Source organism: Lasioglossum baleicum, chromosome 14 (assembly GCF_051020765.1).
Source record: "Lasioglossum baleicum chromosome 14, iyLasBale1, whole genome shotgun sequence".
Taxonomy (NCBI): domain Eukaryota; kingdom Metazoa; phylum Arthropoda; class Insecta; order Hymenoptera; family Halictidae; genus Lasioglossum; species Lasioglossum baleicum.
In genome coordinates this window covers 8730162-8752260 of record NC_134942.1, presented here as the reverse complement: position 1 = coordinate 8752260, position 22099 = coordinate 8730162, and the positions used below count along the sequence as shown (strand labels likewise).

The 22099-nt window shown below is 43.8% G+C and overlaps 1 protein-coding gene across 5 annotated transcripts in view; it reads right to left on the bottom strand.

Moving 5' to 3' along the window:
• Window positions 1-22099, bottom strand: part of LOC143215962 (pleckstrin homology domain-containing family G member 5) — a 114806-nt gene that overhangs the window by 46827 nt on the left and 45880 nt on the right. The window contains exon 2 of one of the 5 annotated variants that reach the window (XM_076438614.1): window positions 14526-16983. The exons of the other annotated variants lie outside the window; for them this stretch is intronic. Coding sequence (XP_076294729.1) covers window positions 14526-14570 — 45 coding nt within the window. The 5' untranslated portion in view covers window positions 14571-16983. The remainder of the gene's footprint in view (window positions 1-14525; window positions 16984-22099) is intronic. 5 annotated transcript variants of the gene reach the window in all.

Below are 22099 nucleotides of genomic sequence, written 5' to 3'. Positions count from 1 at the left end.
AGCACAATGACCTTGTAATAAATACTGAGTAACACCTATTTCCAACACTTCCATTGTTTGCAGTATAAAGATTTTAGTTGTCAGTGTCTATCATTTGTCAGACAGTGAAAAGTCTTATTTCAGTAGTCGAGGCCTGTCATTAGTGAAACATCGAAGGTCCAGCAGCTGCAATTTTAAACAGTAGATACATTAATTGAATCTAACAAGTAACACTACCCAACTGATACTCGCTGATTTGAATTTAACGTACTTATTAAACATCGAAAAATATTAAATACGTATTTTGTTGTTTCGGCTAAATACACTTTTCAGGGGTAGAAAGCAACCCTCAACCTCTGGAGATGGAAACGTTTGTGGCTAATTATTTCTTAAAGGATACAGTTTCTGAAAAAAGTGGTAGAGTTGTACGGTTCAGAGTGATGCACTTGATGGCGTCCTTGAAATCGACCTTGAGGTTGATTTTCAAGGAAATAATTAGCCGGACTTGCCGGATTTAGCAGTTGCCGGACCTTGAGCGCATCCTGTATCTAAATATAATCAGTAATTTCATGCGATGACTCTAAATCTGTCCTCAGAATTGATTTGTTGCGTTATTTTCCCAATAAAGAAAAAAATCAGACTTTATGGGAAAATAGGCTCAAATTTATAGAAAAAATATGAATCCTGTAAGAAATAATTAGCCACAAACGTTTCCATCTCCAGAGGTTGAGGGGTGCTTTCTACCCCTAAAAAGCGTGTTTAGCCGAAACAAAGAAACACGTATTTAAATTTCATTCAAATCAGTGTGTATCAGTTGGGTAGTGTTACTTGTAAGAGTATCAACACATTACTTTTGTCCTGTTAACAGTATTTGTTGGATTATCAACAAGTTACAAAAATGAATCAACGATCTCAGAGTCGTATTCTTAAACAGAGATCACGAAGTATCGATGGAACGTTCTCAGAAGTATACTTTCTTTCAAGTGCCGAACTGTGGGAGGCTAACCTAAACAGTTTGGAGATACGAAGGGACTCTGGTTTCCTTTCTGGGGGTCCCAACGATTCTTTCCTTCTTAAAGTCAGTCGAAGCTAAGACATCTCATGGTAAAGAGCTTCCTTCCGCGCCGTGAAATAAAGGATAACATATACTTTAATAGTGCTAGTGTACATTCATTTACACCCATATCCAATAGTATTAAACGTGGTATCCAATTTTTATTTGACTCCAGAACCTTGTAATTGATGAAGAAAATTTTTATTTCGCTAATTCTTTAGCGAACTTCGTCATACTGCAAAATTTCGCGATCTTTTAAACTTGTACTCAGTCCAAATAGTACGAGTCAACAATTAATCAAGCTGCCGGAATCTCTGTGATTTTTGGAACGTGCAATATTATCTGCCCCGGGGCCCGTCAAAATAATACTTCACTGAGAGTTTCTGCACTGTAGATTTCAAGTTGCTCTCCGTTTACGTGGTCTAAAATTTACCGTAGGTCGAGCCGAGTTGGCCGACGATTTCCGTCGTGGCTAACGGGGCCGTGCGTTCGCGAACGTTCCGCAATCAAGCGGGCCAATTTTATTTTTCATCTCGCGCCGCGAAAACAAATGGCAGTCGAGAAATGTCCGGAATATTTTCATTGGTAGCGCGGAGGGGGCCGGAAGCTGGTCTGACGTCGGTGCCAAGGTAACTGGAAGTAAGATAAGACGAATTCCGCGAGGAGTCGAAGAAAGTTGCGCGGGGCGTCAAATTCCCGGAGAAGTTAATGAAAATTCTGGTCCTCCACTCTCCACCCCCTAGCCCGCCTACGATGAAACTCCGATGCTCTGTGTTTCTTCTCCTATATTTCATCCTGTTTTCCCAACGTCGGCGAACGGTGCTTCCGCTTGGCTGCGACAGCCATATTGTGCCATTCGCCATTGTTTGTGCGTGCAGTGTGTCGACGAGCACGCTCTTTGCCAGTGAACGTGAAACCAAGTGAAAGAGCGGCTAACAGCGAAAGAACGAAATACCACGGTAGGCAGCGGGTACTTGACGTCAACCGTTGCCGTTAAGATGGCAGAACGCTAATGGCTCGTGACCGCACTCTGTCTCTGGCCAATTCTGCGATGCTCTTTTACCTCATTGTGTTCGTTCGCGACTCTCAGAAAATATCGTGGAGATTCCACGTTTAAATACGGGAAGCACCACTCCGCATTATAATACCTCAGTAGCAAAACTGAGATTAAACAGGCATTGTAGATTTCCGAAAGTCCCCGTCTCATTATTTACCTCATTGTATTCGTTCAACTTTCACGAAATATCGTGGAGATTCCCCGTTTAAATAGACCGTGCTCCTCCACTTCGCTTTAATACCTCGTCAGTAGTTATACTGAACCATTAATCAGACCACTGCAAGCTTTCAAATATAAGCGGCAGTTTCACTGTTCTGTGCTACAAGACGTTTCAGGTGCATTTCTAGTTGACAGCTTTGGAATCCTCGGCAGTAAAACTGGGATTAATCGGACATTGCAGATTTACAATAGGTGTATTAAACCATCCGAATAATTTCGTTCGCAGCGGATGCACTCGCTGCATCTTAAATAGGAGGAGAATCGTTAGAAGATCGTGAGATCTGTTGACACCTCGGCGATTCGTACGCAAACGAGACACTCGACTGGAATCCTCGCGGAAGAATCCCTGCCACGCTTGTTATCGTTTCCAAGAGCAATCTTTCTCCGGGATCTAAAGACTGTATAATGGAGGACCTTTGAGCGAATAATTAAACGATATTAGAAGCAAGACTTTTCCATCCCTCCGAGGAATATGAATACCCTAACGAGAACTCTCGGCCGGAAGCAAAAGTTTCGATGCTTCGGCAGAAATGGCCCGTAAATTTGTAACTTTTCTCCGCGAGTCAAACCCGCCCCTTCGACCCTTTTCTTTTTTTTCCGCAGCGACGCTTTATCCCGATTCTAATCAATGGATACGCAAGAAAGAAGTGAAAAATGGCGTCCAACTTTTATCTTTGTCACTTCGTCCATTCGTCCCGTTCTCTCGGATCTGGTTTAAGTGCTGGTTCTTTAATAGATTTTAAATCGTTCCGCCGACTACAAGGGTGTATTGTTAATAATATTTTTTAGTGCATCCTCTACACGGCGTTTTATCGACGATCAAGGAAAAGCAGCGGAGATGGATTCTCAGGTTTTAATGTTACTGGTGTGCTGGCTCTAATTGACCAATATAAACCGAGCATCAAGTTGATGTGAACCCGTTCGACTTTACGTGTTCAACCTTTCAATCTCGCTGTTTTATAGAAGCATTCAGGGAAGATTTCCCGTCAAGCGAACGCAGCTAAGCAATTTTCCACTGGTTCTTTAGAATGATAGTCGAAACTACAATTTAAGTCTTTGAAACGGAGTGGAAGAATCGGCAGAAGTTGCCGGGAGGGTGGCAGCTCGTCGATCTGAGAATTATGTCCCTCATAACTACCAAGGCAAAGACAGTATTTGCGGAGACACAGTCAAGATTGACTTGTCACCTGGGACGCTTCACAGGAACGCTTCCAATCTTGGCGAACGAATACGTAGCGGGGCGAAAATTGCAAGGGTCCTGGCGAATAGAAGGGTGTTCCCCGTCATCCTCGTCAACGTTCTTTTTCGCCGAGCTTAGGCTGTTTAACCGGATTACGGTGGTATAACGGAGTATCCTTCGGCGATCCGCTTCGAAGATAAACGACACCGCCTCGAGGAACGACGAAAAATATTTTCTTCGAGCCCCTTGTTCCGCGGTCAACCACGCTGCTCGCTCCCAGCTTCCCGTCAACTAATCCTCTCTAGTATCGCTCGCAATTATCGAGCTGTTACCTTGACAGGATACAATATCCGGGGCTTTCGCGGATCCCGCAGTGTGACGCTTGGGGTGCGGGCTGGAGGATTATCGTTTTGTTAATTGTAACACTGCTGCGTATGAATTACTTGTGGAAGGGGTGATTAGAATATTGTGCTTCTTCAAATGAAATAGAAATTATAGGATCCTGCTACTGTGTGTTGAAAATGTTCAAAAAATATTAAAACAAGAAATTCAATAGAATTTGGTACGATTTCGACTAATCTTGTATCTACAACGACCATCGCCACCAACAATAAGATCGTATTTGGTTCCACGTTCCTTAAGTTGATCTACAAAAATGAAAAATTGCATAAACATCCGCAGTCTACTCATGACTTGCTCGACCATGGCTTCTGTGGTGCTGCCTGTGCTTTTTTTTTATTGTTCGACATGTATATTAAAAGTTCCGGTGGCAACGTCGTCTCCCAGGATATCAAGTTTTCCCCTCGAGCGGCCAGGTAGTATCGCAAAAGCGATTCATATCGATGTTTCTTCAAAGATGCTCCCCCTTACGGATGTCCCCCTTCATGGCGGAGGCAATAAAGCCCACCCTTGACCGAATTTGTACCCCCTACCTCGTCCCTCCACCGTCCTTCCAGCTCCCTGTCATAGCAAATTGATCACAGGGCTGAAGAGATAGCAGTTTCCACGACGTGAAATATTCAAAGATCCATAGAAAAATATATAGCGGCAGTTAGGGGTGCCCTGGACCTCCTCCAGCCCGTAGTGGTCCCGATAGTTCGCCGGTGTTACAGCAATGATCAATTCCACTGGCGGACAACATTCTTCTCGAGTTACAGCTTGATCGATTGTCAGACAGTGCTGAACTTTCCATCGCGTCGTCCGTACGCTTCTACCGCGTGTTCCGGCGAATAACGAAGTATCCGACGCCTCTGATTAATGGTGTTCCGTTGCGTCACGGTGCCACCGACCCGACCCGACGCGACAATGCGACGCCTTGTAACACGATGTTACGTTGTAACAACGCAACGACGCGCAAACCGGGCTGTCGCGCGCGAGAATTATCGATCGCCCGGAGAATTTTCAACTTCTGTCGCTGTCCGTTACTTTTTACACGAGCAAGAATCGTCGTGGCTCGCGGGAGCCCTCGGCGAGATTGATGCGAGCACGGTATGGTCTCCTTGGATGCCTCTCTCAATTATTCTGAGAATTTTGATTTCCAGATGTGTTCTTGTTCTCTAATTTATTGAAATTTTTTTGACAGCTTAAGGGATGAAGGAAGTGGTCAATTTTCGTGGAAGTACAGTATTTCCTCGCTAAATGTCTCTCTGGATTATTCTGAGAATTTTGATTTTCAGATGTGTCCTTGTTCTTTAATTTATTGAAAATTTTTTGACAGCTTAAGGGATGAAGAAAGTGGTCAATCTTTGTGGAAGTACAGTATTTCCTCGCTAAATGTCTCTCTGGATTATTCTGAGAATTTTGATTTTCAGATGTGTCCTTGTTCTTTAATTTATTGGAATTTTTTGACAGCTTAAGGGATGAAGGAAGTGGTCAATCTTTGTGGAAGTACAGTATTTCCTCGCTAAATGTCTCTCTGGATTATTCTGAGAATTTTGATTTTCAGATGTGTCCTTGTTCCTTAATTTATTGAAAATTTTTTGACAGCTTAAGGGATGAAGAAAGTGGCCAATCTTTGTGGAAGTACAGTATTGCCTCGCTAAATGTCTCTCTGGATTATTCTGAGAATTTTGATTTTCAGATGTGTCCTTGTTCCTTAATTTATTGAAAATTTTTTGACAGCTTAAGGGATGAAGAAAGTGGCCAATCTTTGTGGAAGTACAGTATTGCCTCGCTAAATGTTTCTCTCGATCGAACACGATAACTTGCAAGTGCAGTAGTATCCCGTTCCAAGGCACCTGAACAGACAGATGCATTCGAACGGAAAGCGGCACCTTCTGTAACGAACGAAAATTGCGAAATGGAGGGTAAAACTGAAAATTGCGCATTATCGTGCAATGAATCGCAAAATTGTTAAGGTCCGATCCGAAATAATTACAGAGGATACGCGCGCAGTGGGAAACTCGTCGACCTGTTTCGGGAAGCGTCGCGGCGAGCGTTAATTAACGTGCGTGTACCTCCGCGACCTCTCGCGAGTGGTCGTTGACTAATTAATGGCTTCAATTACACGCGATTATCTAACTGAATTCAATTAATCAACTACGTTCTTTCGGCGAGTCTCGTTTAAAAAATAACGAACCAGCAGCGATCGTGTTCAGCTGTTAATTCGAATAGCAAGTCGAACGTGAGCTTTCGCGTTGATTTCGCAATCTCCGACGATAGGAGACAATTTTTCTCAGTCGACCGTGTTAAAATCGATCGCGAACGCGACACTGCTCGAGGAAATTATTTGAAGGGAAGTTAATTAATGACAAGCCCGGAATCCGATTAGCTCGTCGGCCCATTGTGAAGCTAGCCTTGCAATCACATTATAACGTTATGCAATACACACTCACTCGTTAATGGCTATTCTAAATCATGCCAATATTTCACCGCAGACCGATCTCTCGTTTACCCACTCCAAGTGCGACGCGTTGATTTACTTGGTAATTAATCGTAATTTGCCCAGTCGCTTTAACAAATTATAAAAAATCTAATCGAGACGTAAATTCTTTTTTGTATACCTAGTCCCCGGAAATTCTATCCATCGTGTTACCCTAATTACTAGGTATTCGAGCACCGATACATCAATCGCAAAAATTCCACCTAAATCACCGAGCAAACATTTTACCCTTCGAATCCCATCGTCATCAAACAAACGTCCCGATCGATCAAATTACCCGAGATTCCCATAATTAACCTCCTCAACGTCCACCAATCGACACGCGCTATGATCCTCGAATCGTTCGAACTCTTTGGAGCTTCGATTCCATCTCACCGCAGAGTAATTAGCAACTGCGGCGCAAGTTCGCGATTCCTTGGGACGGTTTTACAGCCCTAGAAATGGCTCGTCGAAATGAACGGTGACCGCGAAAGATAGATTGAGGTTCATCATCTCGTTCGACGGTAGGCAACTAAATTCTCTTGCTTCTATTTCGTGCTTAACAGTTGCCATATGTAGTATTTGATTTATTGCACTTTATTTATTAAATGTAAGTAAAAAGGGTGTTGAATAAAAATCAAATTAATGTAAGTAAAACAACAAAATACTTTAACTCGCAAACAACGCACACGTCCTTCACTCTCCGCAGTCAACGCAAATCTGTCCGTTCTCCCCGAAAACGTCCTTCTCCAGTCCTCACTCACACACCCGTACACATCCCCATAGCCTATGTCTGTATCCCTGGAAAATCCCAGCCGACCCTTGGGCCTGGTTTTCGTCAGGGACGCTTTCTCTTAAATGGCCTTCTTCCCTTGGGCCTGGCTTTCGTCAGGCCGTTCTGTTTTATAACCCTCTTCCTGCCATTAAGGACCCAACGACATCCTGGCTAAAATTACGATACTCTCTACACATATGCATCAACCTAATAGTTGTCAGTTTAATGTTTATTCGAAAATCGATCAGACCCCGAGGCAGATTGACGAATGCGTGGATCGAAAGCGTTGCGGAACCAACTTCTTTCATTTCGATTATGAAGTCCCTTTGGCGGTGAAGCCGATGCTCGAGGGTTGAACGGGGGTGAAAGGGGGTGGGTAGCACAATCTTTGGCTGGCTGCCAGCCATCTTGAGCTGCGGAGAAAAGCCCCGGCAGCTTCGAACCTCTCTCCGACGTCTATTCCCCGTCGAACCTTATCGGCGATGCCAGCAAGCTTCGCCTGCCCTTCAGAAAGTACCTTCGGCCCTGTCGAAACACACCAGATAAGTGTATCCATCAGTGACTCGTTCCGAGGATATCGCCCTCCTGAGAACCGTACTCGGGTCACTGCCGGGTAAATGCTATCCCTGGAAAGTATTCGATTACCGATCGATCGGCCAGAGTGTTTGTCTTCGTTAGACGCCGACTGTTTATGCAAATCTCGCATTTCTTCCACTGTCCCACCGTAACCAATACAGTTCTTCGATTTTCTGGCGATCCACATATTTAACAGAATGCTGCAGGAATTAAAATCCTGTTCAATTCGGTTTTAATCCGATTACTGCAAATAATTTGTAATGAATAGACTCCGGATTTTATGCATTTATAACAAAAATCAGCAAGTGCACTTTAAAACTGAAATTATGAAAAGACTTTAAGGCTATTCATATATTATTTTCACCGCATCGAAATTATTAATAAAGAATATAGATTTATATTTAGCTCCTGCGTCTTGCAATTGATGCACAAACTTTTCATTTTGCATAAATGTCGCACTTTTGCATTATGTCGCACAGCACTGACTTCTTGAATTACTAAGTCCCAACAAAGACATACTGTTAAACAGGAGCCATGTTGCTATGGCCGTAAAAAGTTGTGAGATCAAACAAAATACGGCCAAATTCGTTAGCTTAAAAATACCTCTTGCAATATTGAAAAAAGATGTAATGTTTTTTTTTCAATACAACCCCTTTAAGGTGTAAAATTTCAAACTTTGATAATTATTCCTTTGAGTGTTTGTTATGGTGGACCTATGTACCAAATTTCAAGCTTGTAGGTCAATGGGAAGTACCCAAAAGGTTTTGATGATCCGTCAGTCAGTCAGCGACAAATTTAGCGATTTTTGAGGTCCTATATCTCGGAACCTACTAATGTTGGATGATCAATGTTTTGTCAATATTGAGACATGATAGCATTTAACAAGTGTACAAAATTACATTTCTCCATCTGCCTTGAGTGCCGAGTTATAAGCCTCTAAAAACCGGCTAAGCTGCAGTACACTGGTGCAGTACCGTGCACCTAGATAAAGAGATACGTTTAAAGTGTAAAAATATGCGTGAAAAGTGTAAAAGTGCAACGTCGTTGTATATCGTAGAAAATTTTGGTTATTGACATTAGGGTTAAGGGATGGTTTTGGCGATCGAACTTGGACCATGAATTATTGGGTACCCGAGACCGGTAAGCACCGTCGCATCTGCAGTTCGAGGTTATTAATTGTACTGCTTAAGGGACCGGTAGCTAATTAAACCGACAGTAATTTAATATAAATGATATAAACGTATTCCGTGGGAACAAAGGGGTACAGGGCCTGTCTGGTTAAACGGAATTCGGCTGTTCCACAGGCTCGCAGTACTTTGAATGTATCTGGGTCACTGGCGCTGCATGTCCACTAGAAGACTAACACGTAACGGAATTCGGAATTCGCAATTAGCGTTGCACGTGAACGGCAATAAAGATGTCCGCATAAATACTACGACTTATAAATATTTAGAGTACAGATTAGCCGGCCGGTAGTCAAATAAATAAACGAAATCACTGGATTCGGCTCGTTTCGTCCCTCCGATTGATTCTGCTGGCTAATTCATTAACATTTGCGACCTGTGTAATTAATTTTCACGAGACAGACATCCTACGAATTTTCAATGAACGATTCTTGCCTTTCGAATTTTTAAAAAATTGCTTACACAAACTGATGATAATATTCATGGAGCCCGGGGCAATTTTTGTTTTCAAATATTCCCCGTTTCCGGTATAAGAAGACTAATTAAAGCCGCAAAGAGACTTCGGAATGAGGCGCCGGTGAATACGAAATTAGGAGCGGCCGGCAAAAAATGTTCCGCGTAGAATGCGCGGGTCTTATGCACGCGTAATATAAAGCTAGATTATGTTCAATCCCAGGGAGCCCGGGGAACCAATGAACATAAGAATTAGCTAATTTCGAGAGCGTACGGCCGGCGCAGCTGTCGTCGGCCGCTTGTAAAAATGCCTCTCCTTCGACGAGGAAGCCGGATTCATCAGTTTCCCTTGTATTTCGACAAGGAAGATTTCCCTTGTTACGCAATTCGAAATTTTATTCGACCGACGTTAATGCTTCCAACCCGTTCGAAGGAGGTCTGCTACCACCATTCATATTTCTACGTGGAAACGTTTCCCTTTATCGCTTACCGGGAAAACTTTCCTCGATTCTTTCAATGGAAATTTTCATAGTAATTCTGCCCGTGATTTAAACGTTCCGGCTACGAGTACAATTTTCACTGAATTTATTTTTAGTCAAATTTGCATTGTTTCGTTCCACGATGTTTCACTGCGAGAACCTTTATGTACTTGGGGTATATATTTGTCGTGCACAACGCAAACTAGGAAAAGAAATTATTTCCTCGCAGACAACCATCTTTCTTTATTGTAAGACGCATCAAGTTTGTTCAACTTGTTTACCGGCGGTGTTTACTACAAGTAGAGACGGTCTGTAATGGTCAGACGCGGGAGAGTCTTATCAAACAGGCTGCGTACTCAATGAATATTAAAATTCAATTTCCTCTCCGTAACGATCCATAACACGAACAAATTTTATTCCACCCTTTCGACCTATTCTATTTTTAAATCAACAATTACGTTTCCTTCGCACGTACCAGCGATAACGTGTATACGCGTATGCTGTGTTCAATATATACTATAGCTTCGATTAAAAATGAAAACCACGAACGTTGTGTACGTTGAAATACGCGTGTGCATTGATTAATATCGGCAGTAATTTAATAATTGTACCGGGTCTTTCTGGAGCACAGATTAACATAGTAAACAGTGTGTGCATATCGAAACGAGTACATAAAAATGAATTTTATGAATGTTGATGATGTATCCTGTGATGTGAGCACAGGAAGAGTAATTTAACATTTGTTCTCACGGAGTAACAGGAGTTTAAGTGTTGATTCACGCGTCGTTTACAATTCAGTGCCGCTTTAATTTCGCGAAGCAGCATATCCGTCTCCGTCAGACGACGAAATGATACAGATATAGTAAATGACATAGTAAAATGTACGTGCACATCGAAATGAGTAAATAAAAATTAATTTTATGAATGTTGACGAGCACAAGTAGAGTATTTAAAAATTTGTTAAGAATTCAGGTGTTGATTCAGGTTTCGTTTATAATTCAGCGCCGCTTTAATTTCGCAAAACAGCATATCCGTCTCCGTCAGACGACGAAATGATTCAGATATAGTAAATGACACAGTAAAATGTACGTGCACATCGAAATGAGTAAATAAAAATGAAAATGAATGTTGATGAGCACAGGTAGAATATTTAAAAATTCGTTAAGAATTCTGTAGTTGATTGAGGTTTCGTTTATAATTCAGCGCCGCTTTAATTCCGCGAAGCAGCATATCCGTCTCCGTCGGATGACGAAATGATTCAGATATAGTAAATGACACAGTAAAATGTACGTGCACATCGAAATGAGTAAATAAAAATGAAAATGAATGTTGATGAGCACAGGTAGAATATTTAAAAATTCGTTAAGAATTCTGTAGTTGATTGAGGTTTCGTTTATAATTCAGCGCCGCTTTAATTCCGCGAAGCAGCATATCCGTCTCCGTCAAACGACAAGATGATTCAGCGAGCGTCCTGTGGGTTGCCATTAAGGATTCCGTGGTGTACAAAGAAAATGGGACGTGGCAGGGACGGTCTCTTATAAATCGCTTTCTCGGAATGACACATCGAGCCATCGTCGGGCCATCAGTCTTTCCTCTTCAACGAAATAATAAATTCCCGTTAAAACGAGGCAGGGCGGCAAAGCCCCTATCGATAAATGATTCACACGTCCACCGGAAGACGCTCGTCATTCATTCTTTCGAGGATCGATAGCTCGAGAATCGATGCCGCGGTGAACCATTTCTCTACCAGCCGTGGGCGACGTTGCTAATTACGGTCACGCGCGTCGGTCCGTTTAAATATTTGCGGAACACCGTTCCTACTGCAAATTCATCTCTCTCCCTCTCTCTTTGCTCCGCCATCCACGACCACACTCGAAAAAAACCAGGCTGCTAACGGCGGCTGCCAAAAATCAATTCGAATCGACACCCGCGCGCGACTTTTCGACAGCGCTTCGCAAAAACAACGTCCCGGCTGAGTGATGTTTCGTGTCGTGTCCGAGATAGTTTCCAACCAGCGAATTAACATCGAGAAGGAACAATGGGCGCGCCTACTCTCGCGAGACCCACCAGCGAATTATGAACGAGATCGCGTGTCAACTTTCCTGGGAACTGACTTTCTCCAGCCAGAAAACGAGAGATTTGCGTTTAAACATTTTTTCTTATTTCTTTTTTGTCCCGCAAATAATCAGGATTTTGTACGGTATAAAAAGCTATGTTCAATTTTAAAAAATCGTACATGTAGTTCAATTGTCAATGAATATATGCGCACAGTTTGAATGCAGAAGGTTCGGTAGTTCCTCTAAAAAGAATTCCGAAAAATCATACAGATGTGAACTGGAAGCCAATATTGCTTGAAAATGTGTAAGAGAAATATTACATCGAGAACGATCATCCGGAGTATCGATAAAATCTCCACAGGGACATTCATTCTCGAGGATAGAAGCAACTAGCCTAACACAGAATTTCGCCAATAGAAGGTCTATCCTCGAGAACGTCGCTCGAGTGGGTTAACAGCCGAAGGATCCCATTTCACGATAGGTTCGACCCGCGAGGATCATCTCGGTCTTGGAGAGCCGCGACGAACGATGACAATAATCTTTGTTGCCCGGGAAGAATAACCGGCTCGGTCATCCATGCTGACAGGTCGATCGATTCGACTAATGGATGATCGGTTTTCAGGTCGTCAGTCACCGCTCCACCTGTCCCTGTTTGATCGCGTCGCGTTTACTTAGCTTAATACACGCCTTTCAAAGAGACACCTCGGTAACGTTTTAATTGCTCCCGCAGAGATAATCAGTCTCTTGCAACACAGCTAAATCCTGCTGTTCGAGAACCGACCCATTTGAAACCAACATCGCTGGAAAACGGTCCTTTGAATTGCGACGCGGTAATCGCGGTGAAACACCGTTTAGACGAGTTCTCTAGCGTATTCGGATTTTCTAGAGCGTGATATAATAATCGTCATACAGATTTCCGATCTCAAAGAGGATCCCACTACTTCGAATTACCACGCAGATAGCGCCCGTCTCGGTGCGACACTGATTTTTAATCCTCTCGCGAAATTGTTGCACGCTTAATGAACGGAACTGCGGCGCTGACATTTATTATAATTAAACGAGGTGGCGTCCGACATTTATTATAATTAAACGAGGTGGCGTCCGACAAGTCGCAATTATAATGTGGATCAAATATTTTGGTATTAAATGAAATAAATTTTTATGCGACGACGTGGAACGCATCAGATACGCTTAGCGTAGAAGGGATGTTTCAGAAAGCGCACTCAGCTACAGGAAACGAAGGGCCATACAATGGATTCCGATGACGCGCGATTGAATCGCGAATTTCTGGCTGTTCAGGCTTAATCGAAAAACAATCCAATTCGGATCACGATCTCCCGGGGCAATTATCTTTCCCTCTGATCAGCTGGAAGTGCCAGACTTCCGTGACGTTTTCGCGGAACTAGGTCGACCCCGTTAGATGACTGTGCTGAAACTTTCGAGGATCCTTAGGCCTTACAACGGCTATTTCAGCCAGGGGAGTGGGTGGAACACGTGTGCCAGCCGGTAACACTTTATCCGCTAATAGCTGGCAACGTAACGAATTAATATCCGCGGGAACCAAGCCACGATGCGCCGGAGTGAGATCCGGGATTCCACGGATCTCTCTCGCGGTAATGAAATAAATTGGCAATTGGACAGGAGTGTTCCGACTCCAGAATGCACGGAAGTCGTCGAATTTTAATGATGCACTAATTTTTTCAATTGATACAATGTTCATATTGCGATGCACTAATTTTTTCAATTGATACAATGGTTCATGTTACGATGCATTAATATTTTAAATTGATACATTGTGCATATTATGATGCACTAATTTGTTGAATTGATACGTTGTTCATATTGTGATGCCCTAATTTGTTGAATTGATACGTTGTTCATATTGTTATGCACTAATTTGTTGAATTAATACATTGTGCATATTATGATGCACTAATTTTATGAATTAATACAATGTTCATATTGCGATGCACTAATTTGTTGAATTGATACATTGTGCATATTATGGTGCACTAATTTGTTGAATTGATACGTTGTTCATATTGTGATGCACTAATTTGTTGAATTGATACATTGTTCATATTATGATGCACTAATTTTATGAATTGATACAATGTTCATATTGTGATGCACTAATTTGTTGAATTGATACATTGTGTATATTGTGATGCACTAATTTTTCGAATTGATACATTTTTCATATTGTGACGCACCAATTCTTTGACTGGATACATTGTCCATATTGCGATGCATTAATTTTTTAAATTGATACATTGCGCATTTTATGATGCACTAATGTTATGAATGGATACATCGTTCATATCGTGATGCGCTAATTTTTTGAATTGGTCCATATTATGATGCAGTTGATGAAAAATAAGAAAAAGAGTTTCGTTTACGACGTCATGCCTGAAGGGTTAATCAGCTGTTGCGAGCAAGAATGAAAATAGCGAGAGGAGAAAATATCCCCTGTCAGTATCACAGCATTCCAGAGAGAGATGAAAGAGACAGTGAGAGAAAAAGAGAAAGAGGAAGAGAGAGAGAGAGATAGAGATAGAAATAGAGAAGAGAGGTAGAGAGAGAAGGAGACAGTCTCGAAGGTTGAGTGGACTCGAGAAAGCTCTTAGCTGGTCGAGTGTCGTGTTACGGTACCTGAACGCGGCCCATCGGTGGCGACACCACCAGGAAGATTCTCATGGTGGCCTTGAGAAAGTCATCCTGGTTGCGGCTGGTCTCATGCAGACCAGCCTCCGAGATGCTGGCGCTGCCGTGGGTTGGTTTGCGGCGCACTTTGCGCCTGATGCTGCCGACTAGCCTTCGCCAATCCTGTCCGGAACCGGTTGCGCCAGCAGCACCGGATACGGCACCGACAACACCGACACCGCCGCCACCACCCCCGCCCCCGTGGGTGGGCGCATCCTGGCCCTCCGAGGACTTCGAGGGGCTTAAGTCGCGACTTGGCCGTCGACTTAGGACACCGCGGCTTGGCGTGCCAGTAGCGGACGACAAGGACACCGTGCCGCTTCTGGTAGTCCCCACCACCGGCTGCGGCCCACCTAGGCAACCGTTGACGGGGCCCGAAACCTCAGCGCCCCAACCGGTGGACCCCTCCACCGGTCTGCCACCGCCGGGCCCGGTTGCCCCACCACCGTCGCCGAACGAACCAATCGCGTGCCGTCCGATCCCGCTGCCGATGCTCAACCTGCGCGCTAGCCTAACCAGACTGAGACGAAGCCGTCCGATCACTTCCAACTCCCCGCTGTCTTCCGGGCTTTCCAGGCTCCGGCTGAATCGGTTAATCGAGCTGATTCTTAATCCGTTACTTTAACAACGCCAATTCGATCCAGCTACCACTTAACTGTCGGATCTCTTCAAATACGATAGGGTCTAGGTACTTCTGAATCCTCCACTTGATCGTCGACTATCGAGCCGTCAAACAAAGGCAGAAGATGTAACCAAAACGTGCTATCTTGACTAAGCCGTTACTTAGGTGACCAATCGTGTGCAGACACTCCTAAATCTTTTATCAATTTATTGAACAAAGCCAGAAGCTTGATCAACCTGCTCCTTAGCTGTACAGTGCCTTGACACACCAATTGAATCGTCTAATCGTGCGCAGCTACTCTTTGATCATCTAATAATCGATGTAGCAAAGGCAAAAGGGAGACCAATGTGCAACTAGCTGGACCAAGCTGTCTCTCAACTGTCCAATTCCTTCAGACTCCAACTGAATCGTATAATCGTGTGTAGGCACACTTTGATCCCTTAACAATCGTTTTTTTACTAAAGACAAAGGGTTTGCGCTGATGTGTGCTAGCTTAAACAGATTGTTCCTCGGCCGCTCCAGTTTATCTTGTGCAATTAATTCATCACAGAGAAAGCGTGCTAGTCTAATTAAACGGGTGACTTGCTAAACCAGACTGTATTCCACAGGCGTCAATCGTCTAGTTTATCAATCGATTCACCAAAGATAAGAGACAGGCCCAAGAGAACTCTCTTATACGAACCCTATGAACAGGTCCCAGCAGTCTCGATCCTATTCTTCTCAAGGGACCATCAGCATCGGAAGCTCGTTACAGTTGGCGCCGTGAGCCCAGGACAATTAGCCTCTCCGAAGTTCTCGCAGCGCAGACGTGTCCTCTGTCCGCTCGTTGTTCTCGTTCCTAGCAACCATGACTCAACCCAGTCAGGGCGCTCGAACCCTGGCCGATCGATCGATGTATCGGTTCCCGGAGTCAGTCACGTGTCGGGGCCAAGCTTTCTTCCGACTTCGTTTCTAGGTTACGTGGAAATCCGATTTCTTATTGTCTCCGGGAACTTCGGATCCTGCGACGCTCGTAAAACTGCTGGGAGCCCGTCCGCGTCCGCTAATCACCCTCGATCAATTCTAGGACACGGTTAACCCCAGAAGATCCTGCTATCCCCTAAGCTCTGGAATGGTCCCCGTGGATCACTCGCGAGCCGTTTCCTCTTGATCTCCGCTGGTGTTATCGATACCCCGGCCACGTAGCCGAAGCACCACGTCTCAGACTGTGCACAGAGTTTCAGAACCGGTGCCAGCTAGCCTAGCATTTGCCTAATGCCTTCAAGGACGCCTTCGTCTCGATACAGTCGACGCAATCACTTCTAGTATAGCACTGTTCATATATAAATCGCTGTTCTTGGACACTTTGCGGGCGAAGACCATCGAAGCTATCCGCTCTAAGTGGTCGATCCTCTCCGAACGATCATTCTCGAGAAGTTTCAGCGACCTCGGAGCTGGACCTCTTCGGCAAGCTACCCCGGGCAGAAACTTTGCAATCTTTCGCCCCTAGAGGACCGAGGACCGATTATTTCCATTGAACCCCTCGACCCGGAACGGGTCGCCTCGTCGAATTACCGTCTAATGCTTAGGAGGTCCTATGAACGTTTTCTTGTCTTCCTAGGTTGACAAACTGCGAACGATCCTCAGTTAGCTGTTTCGTTAAAACGATCCCTCGGTTTCTCTTTTCTCTCTTTCTTTCCACGTCGGTTCACTGTTTGTTTGCGCTGCTGATCCTCGCTGATTGGGCACTCGGTGTGTTCACGGGTCCACCTTAGCTTTCGCGGGACAGTTTGCGTTGTCTGGCATCTGCGTAATCAACGAATCGAATCAGTGGACGCCCGCCTGGATCGAGGCTGCTCGATCGACGCTGGAAAATCGAGTCTACACGGAATTGAGTCTCTCTCTCTTTCTCTCTCTCTCTCTATCTCTTGTGTCTTCAGGTTAACGATGCTATCACGGTGGAATCGTACGCTCGTGGATGTACTCGAAATTGTTCGGCTGCAAACGCGACCGTGTGCTTTTTAATTATTTACAGAGAAATTGCTGGGAGAGGTTTTCGAGTGAGATTGGTTCCCGCGAGGAATGGGAAACGCTTTGTTTAAAAAATAACGGCGAACTGGGGCGGGAATGTATAATGAAGAAGTCGAAGTTGCTCGTGGTGACTAAAGTCTCCTCCTTTTTTGCGGCCGACCCGTGTTTCGCGGAGACTTTTTGCCGGCGATGACTCGGACGGTTTTCACTGCGATTTAATATTCTGAATAGCTGATAAGGTGGCGAGAGGTGTAGTTGGTTTTTGGGTTGGGACAGACTACCGGTAATTTGATTTCGGTCCGAGGTAGAAGCTGCTCGAGATGAATTTAGAGGCGGACCTCGAGGAGATTCTACTCACGATTCAACAAATACGAATTAGTTCTGGGTTTAATATGATTTAAAGAGGCGTGATCTGGTTGGATGTTGGTTACAGTTGTTTGGAGTTTGTAGTATGTATTTTCCACTTTGTTGAACAATTTCTCTTTCATTGAAGATTCCCTTGCTCCGAGCGGATCGTCCGACTAATGCCTGCCACTTTCACTCGAGAACACAATCAAGAATAAACGTTACCGGTAACGCATCGCAAGAATATTTTTCCATTACCGTGTACACCGTGATAAAGAACAGAGAGCCGGATACCCCGAGGTCGTAATGTAATTAAAAACAGAAATTCCAGAAGTGGAAGCGGCCGGCAATAGTCGGACGAGTCAAGAAAATTATATCTCACTTTACGTACGTCCGGAGTAGTTACTTTGCGAGCCTCGAGGACAAATTATATTAATTTCCCAACCTCTCTCTCTCTCTCTTTCCTATATATTTTGCGTAAAATGAATTTCGAGCTGCACGGAATTGTTCGGATTCTTTATTCGCGAGTCTAATATTTGTTTAGCCGGGAGGCTCGAATGACCACGGTTCAAATTGAAGGCACACCAGGGGTTGGTACGGCACCCGGTGCATTATTGAGTAGTTTGTATGCGACGGGTCTCCTCGGTTCGTCGGAATGACGGCGATTTTTTCGCGACCGCCGTCGGCGAATAAACTTCGCCGGAATGAAAAGTTCGGCTCTCCTCTCCCGTATTGATTAAGGCTCGATTCAACGATTCCCCCAAGGGGGGCCAGCCGATTCGGGTGAATCTGCGCGGAGGAACAAATCGAGCAAGCAATTTCATCCAACGTTTTCGAGGCCGGCCCGCGAAAAATATAAATACCCGTCCCGGCACGATCTGCATCGGGCTTCGAACGTGCTCCCAGTTTGAAAGAATGCCAAGTAGGCGAGCGAGCGGAACGGAAAACTTCGGAAACTCGCTACTGATATTTTACGACGTGCAAAAAAATTTAATAAAAGGCCGGCGGAGGAAATAACTGCAATTTAGACGCCCGGAAAGATGTAAAACGACGTTACATGGGTCTCGCGCAACTTGCGAAGCGTGTCGATTTAAGCGACTTTCTTATCTTAATTTAGGCAATCTCATTTTAATATAAAGAGAGTCTCACAGTTCTTAAACACTTAAACACAGCTCAAACAATTTCTTTTTAATTCAGACTTACTGAAACGAACACAATGAAGTAAGTCTGAATTCAAAAGAAATTGTTTGAGCTGTGTTTAAGTGTTTAAGAACTGTGAGACTCTTTCTATTAAAATGAGATTGTCTGAATTAAGATAAGAAAGTCGCTGAGAAAGGGAGCAAAATGGGGTAGAAAACGAAGAAGTTCGAAGAACAGCAATCCGGGCGACAAAGCGATTTTAATTCGATTAATTTCGTGGACATTTTAATTTTTAAATCGAGCACGAAGTTAGCGACGATAAAAACTGCGGGGCGACTATGAGAGGTGGATGATAAATGTGATTTCCTGGTAGATAGGCAGAGCTCGGAGGGAAGCGTCGTCGGTGCGAGAGAGGAGCGAAATAACTTCGCCTTTTCGACAAATTTGACGAGCTCGCGATTCTCTTATTCAGCGTCAAATTAACGGTGCCCCCTTCACCGGGGTGTTCTGTTTGCCCTCCGAGTCTTCTCCTTCTTTCTCCATTTTCCCTTCGAAATCCTCCCACGCCATTCTCTGTCTCGTACCCTCCGCGCTTCTGTAATCCGCTTCATCTCGAGCTCTGAAATTTACCGGAATCCGTCCCACTATATCCTCCGCGCGAGTCGTTCGTCTACGTTTCATTATCCGACGTTCTACTGTACGTATACGGAATTCATACGGCCCAAATTGCTTTTAAAGCTTATTCCGATACTCGCCGCTTGAATTTTATAACGTCCGCGCGGCGGCGTCCCCGGCCTGTGAAATCTACCTTATACTCTCGGTGCAGGCAATTTCAATTTTTGGCGGCGGGAAATTTTTCTTCTTCCAGATTTTTATTATTAGTTTCGTTTTCGAGATATTCAACGAATATTAATGTCAGAGACAGAAACATTTTCATGAAATTTACATGGGGTATGGTTCAGGGTAAAGCGTTCAGAGACCCTTCATGTTGGAGGGATGAAAGCGGCTCTCGAAGATAGGGGTTGAAAGCAGCTTCTTCGAAAATCTCGAAAATCGCCGGGTGTGGGAGCGGAATTTTAAAATTTAGGGGACCTAATCGCTAAGTTGCGAATCTTGATGCGTGATAAAAATTCCTCGCAACGATTCCAGTTTAGAAGTTTCACCCTTTGCACTCGGAGCTATTTTAACTTGAAAATGAATTGAAGTAATTCTATTCTAGGGTAAACTGTACTATTGCTGGCACTGCAGTAGTTATTGGCACTTTTGATTTAAACGGAAAATATTAAGAATTTCTGGTATACCATAGAAAATCATTTTATATTGCTTCTTACTTAGATTTCAAAGCGACGGTGTAAGTTTTCATAAGAGAGTTCCACATATGACTGTCAACAACGCTGGTACATCCAGTAAGATAGACGGATGACCACAGTGCAATGTAAATAGCGTTTTATTAAAATTTTCGTTACGAGTAAGTACACTTTATCGCTTTATATAAATTAATTTCGGACTGTACTACAGATGTAATAAGTGCGTATATGTTTAATTATAAAACAAACAGCCTGTTTAACGTTTACTTCTTACTGTGACAATGACGACTTACGATTGTTATTCACTGAATATATTTTATAATAAAAGATTTATGACTCGTAAAACTGAACGATTTTGCTGAAAAATCTCTATTAGCTTATAATAATAGCGAGTTAAGCATTTCAACATTCCAAATCGTTTAAACATTTCAGCATTTCAACACGTTTAAACATTTCAAAAAAAAGATGAAAAGATTTTTACAGTTTACAGTATTGTACAGTTTACCCTATATTCTTTTTTTCATTTTCTGGATATGAAATTGATATTATACCTCGTACAAAATACTTAAATGTTTATTAATTGATTAGATAAAACGATATATTTAATGTCCACAATATCTTGAATAATGGTACAGCAATTTTCATCCAGGTTCTCTGGGATCAGCCACGAGAAAGAGAACTGGCTGCGCAACATGGCGCAACACCAAAGAAATTATTCGTCCGAGTACACGGGAACCAATGCAGAAGCTTGTTGGTACGCGGCGCACATTCGACCTGATTCGATGGCTAATCCCCTTCGAGCTGCGCTTTTCATCGGTTACGCAAAAAACGAGCGACGGGGAAATTCGGTTCGGACCGACTTCTCGCATCAACATTTTTCAAATTGATTTACCGCGTGCGTCCCTCCAAAGCGCGTCCTCTTACATACAGATGGCTGGAGAATGGAGAGAAGTTTAAGACGTCCTTTTACGAGCCTCTTGGTCTCCCCAACGTTTTTCCTCGAAATCACTCGAATTTTACGTTCCTCGCAAGACTATTATTTACTGCGGAATATGCTGCGAATGTAACCGAGAGCCAAAGTCAAGAAACAGGAGACGTTGCACTATAGAATCCGCTTGTTAAAATTTAGAAAATGTATTTGATTTACATTTTTATTCACAATTGTGAATCAGAAATAATGTTTAATCATGAGAATCGAGTGGAACGAAGAACCAAGTGAAATATGATTTTCTATGTGGCTGCCAATCTTCGTTAAAAATTTGTTTAAATCGTACACGCGAATTCGCAAAAGCTTTTAAGTACATGAAGATTGGCAGGGAAGTGATCAACAGGGAGATCTCTGCTCCTCCATTGGCTAGATCGAGATACGACGTACCCATTTAATCCGGACCCACCCCAAACAGATCCACAGAATCGGAGTAACATTCTCGAGGCAGCCATCAAGATCCAATCCATTTTTCCTCTCGTTTCGCGGACAATTAATTTCAGCATCGAGCGCCGCCGCGAAAGTGATAACGTCCATGGACCCCTCTTCCATTTTATCGGACATAGACCGTATCTCGATCTCTGCTTGAAGAACACCCTCGAGAAGGGACTAATTAATCGACCGGTTGATTCAATCGAGTCGTGGATGTTCGGTCGGCCTGCCATTGCATCATCTGTCTTCGGCCGACCTTCTAATTAAGGTTGCATTAAAGCCGGACGATCGAGATCGAGTCTCCTTCGAGGAATCCTCGGTATGGATCCTCCAGGATCGAGAACAGCCTGGGAAACCAAGCTATGGACGCCTTGTCGCGTCATTATCCTGCAATTAGCGGCGCATTGTTCGCGGACGATTTTAATCACTGGACAGCGGATCTTTACACAGAGTAAACATATTCTACCTAAATTGCAACAAACCGGGTGTTCCGGCCAACCGTCACCGCTCCGATCCGCCGAACCGGCGTCTCGACAAGCGTCGGTTACCGTCGTCTCAGCGCCCCCCCACCTCGCGTAATGAACAGGTGATTTTGGGCACGAGACGACGGTAACGATCTATGAACAGTCAAAAAGAAGCGCTTTGCATCGCGACAGCTGTATACCGCAATTACATATACACA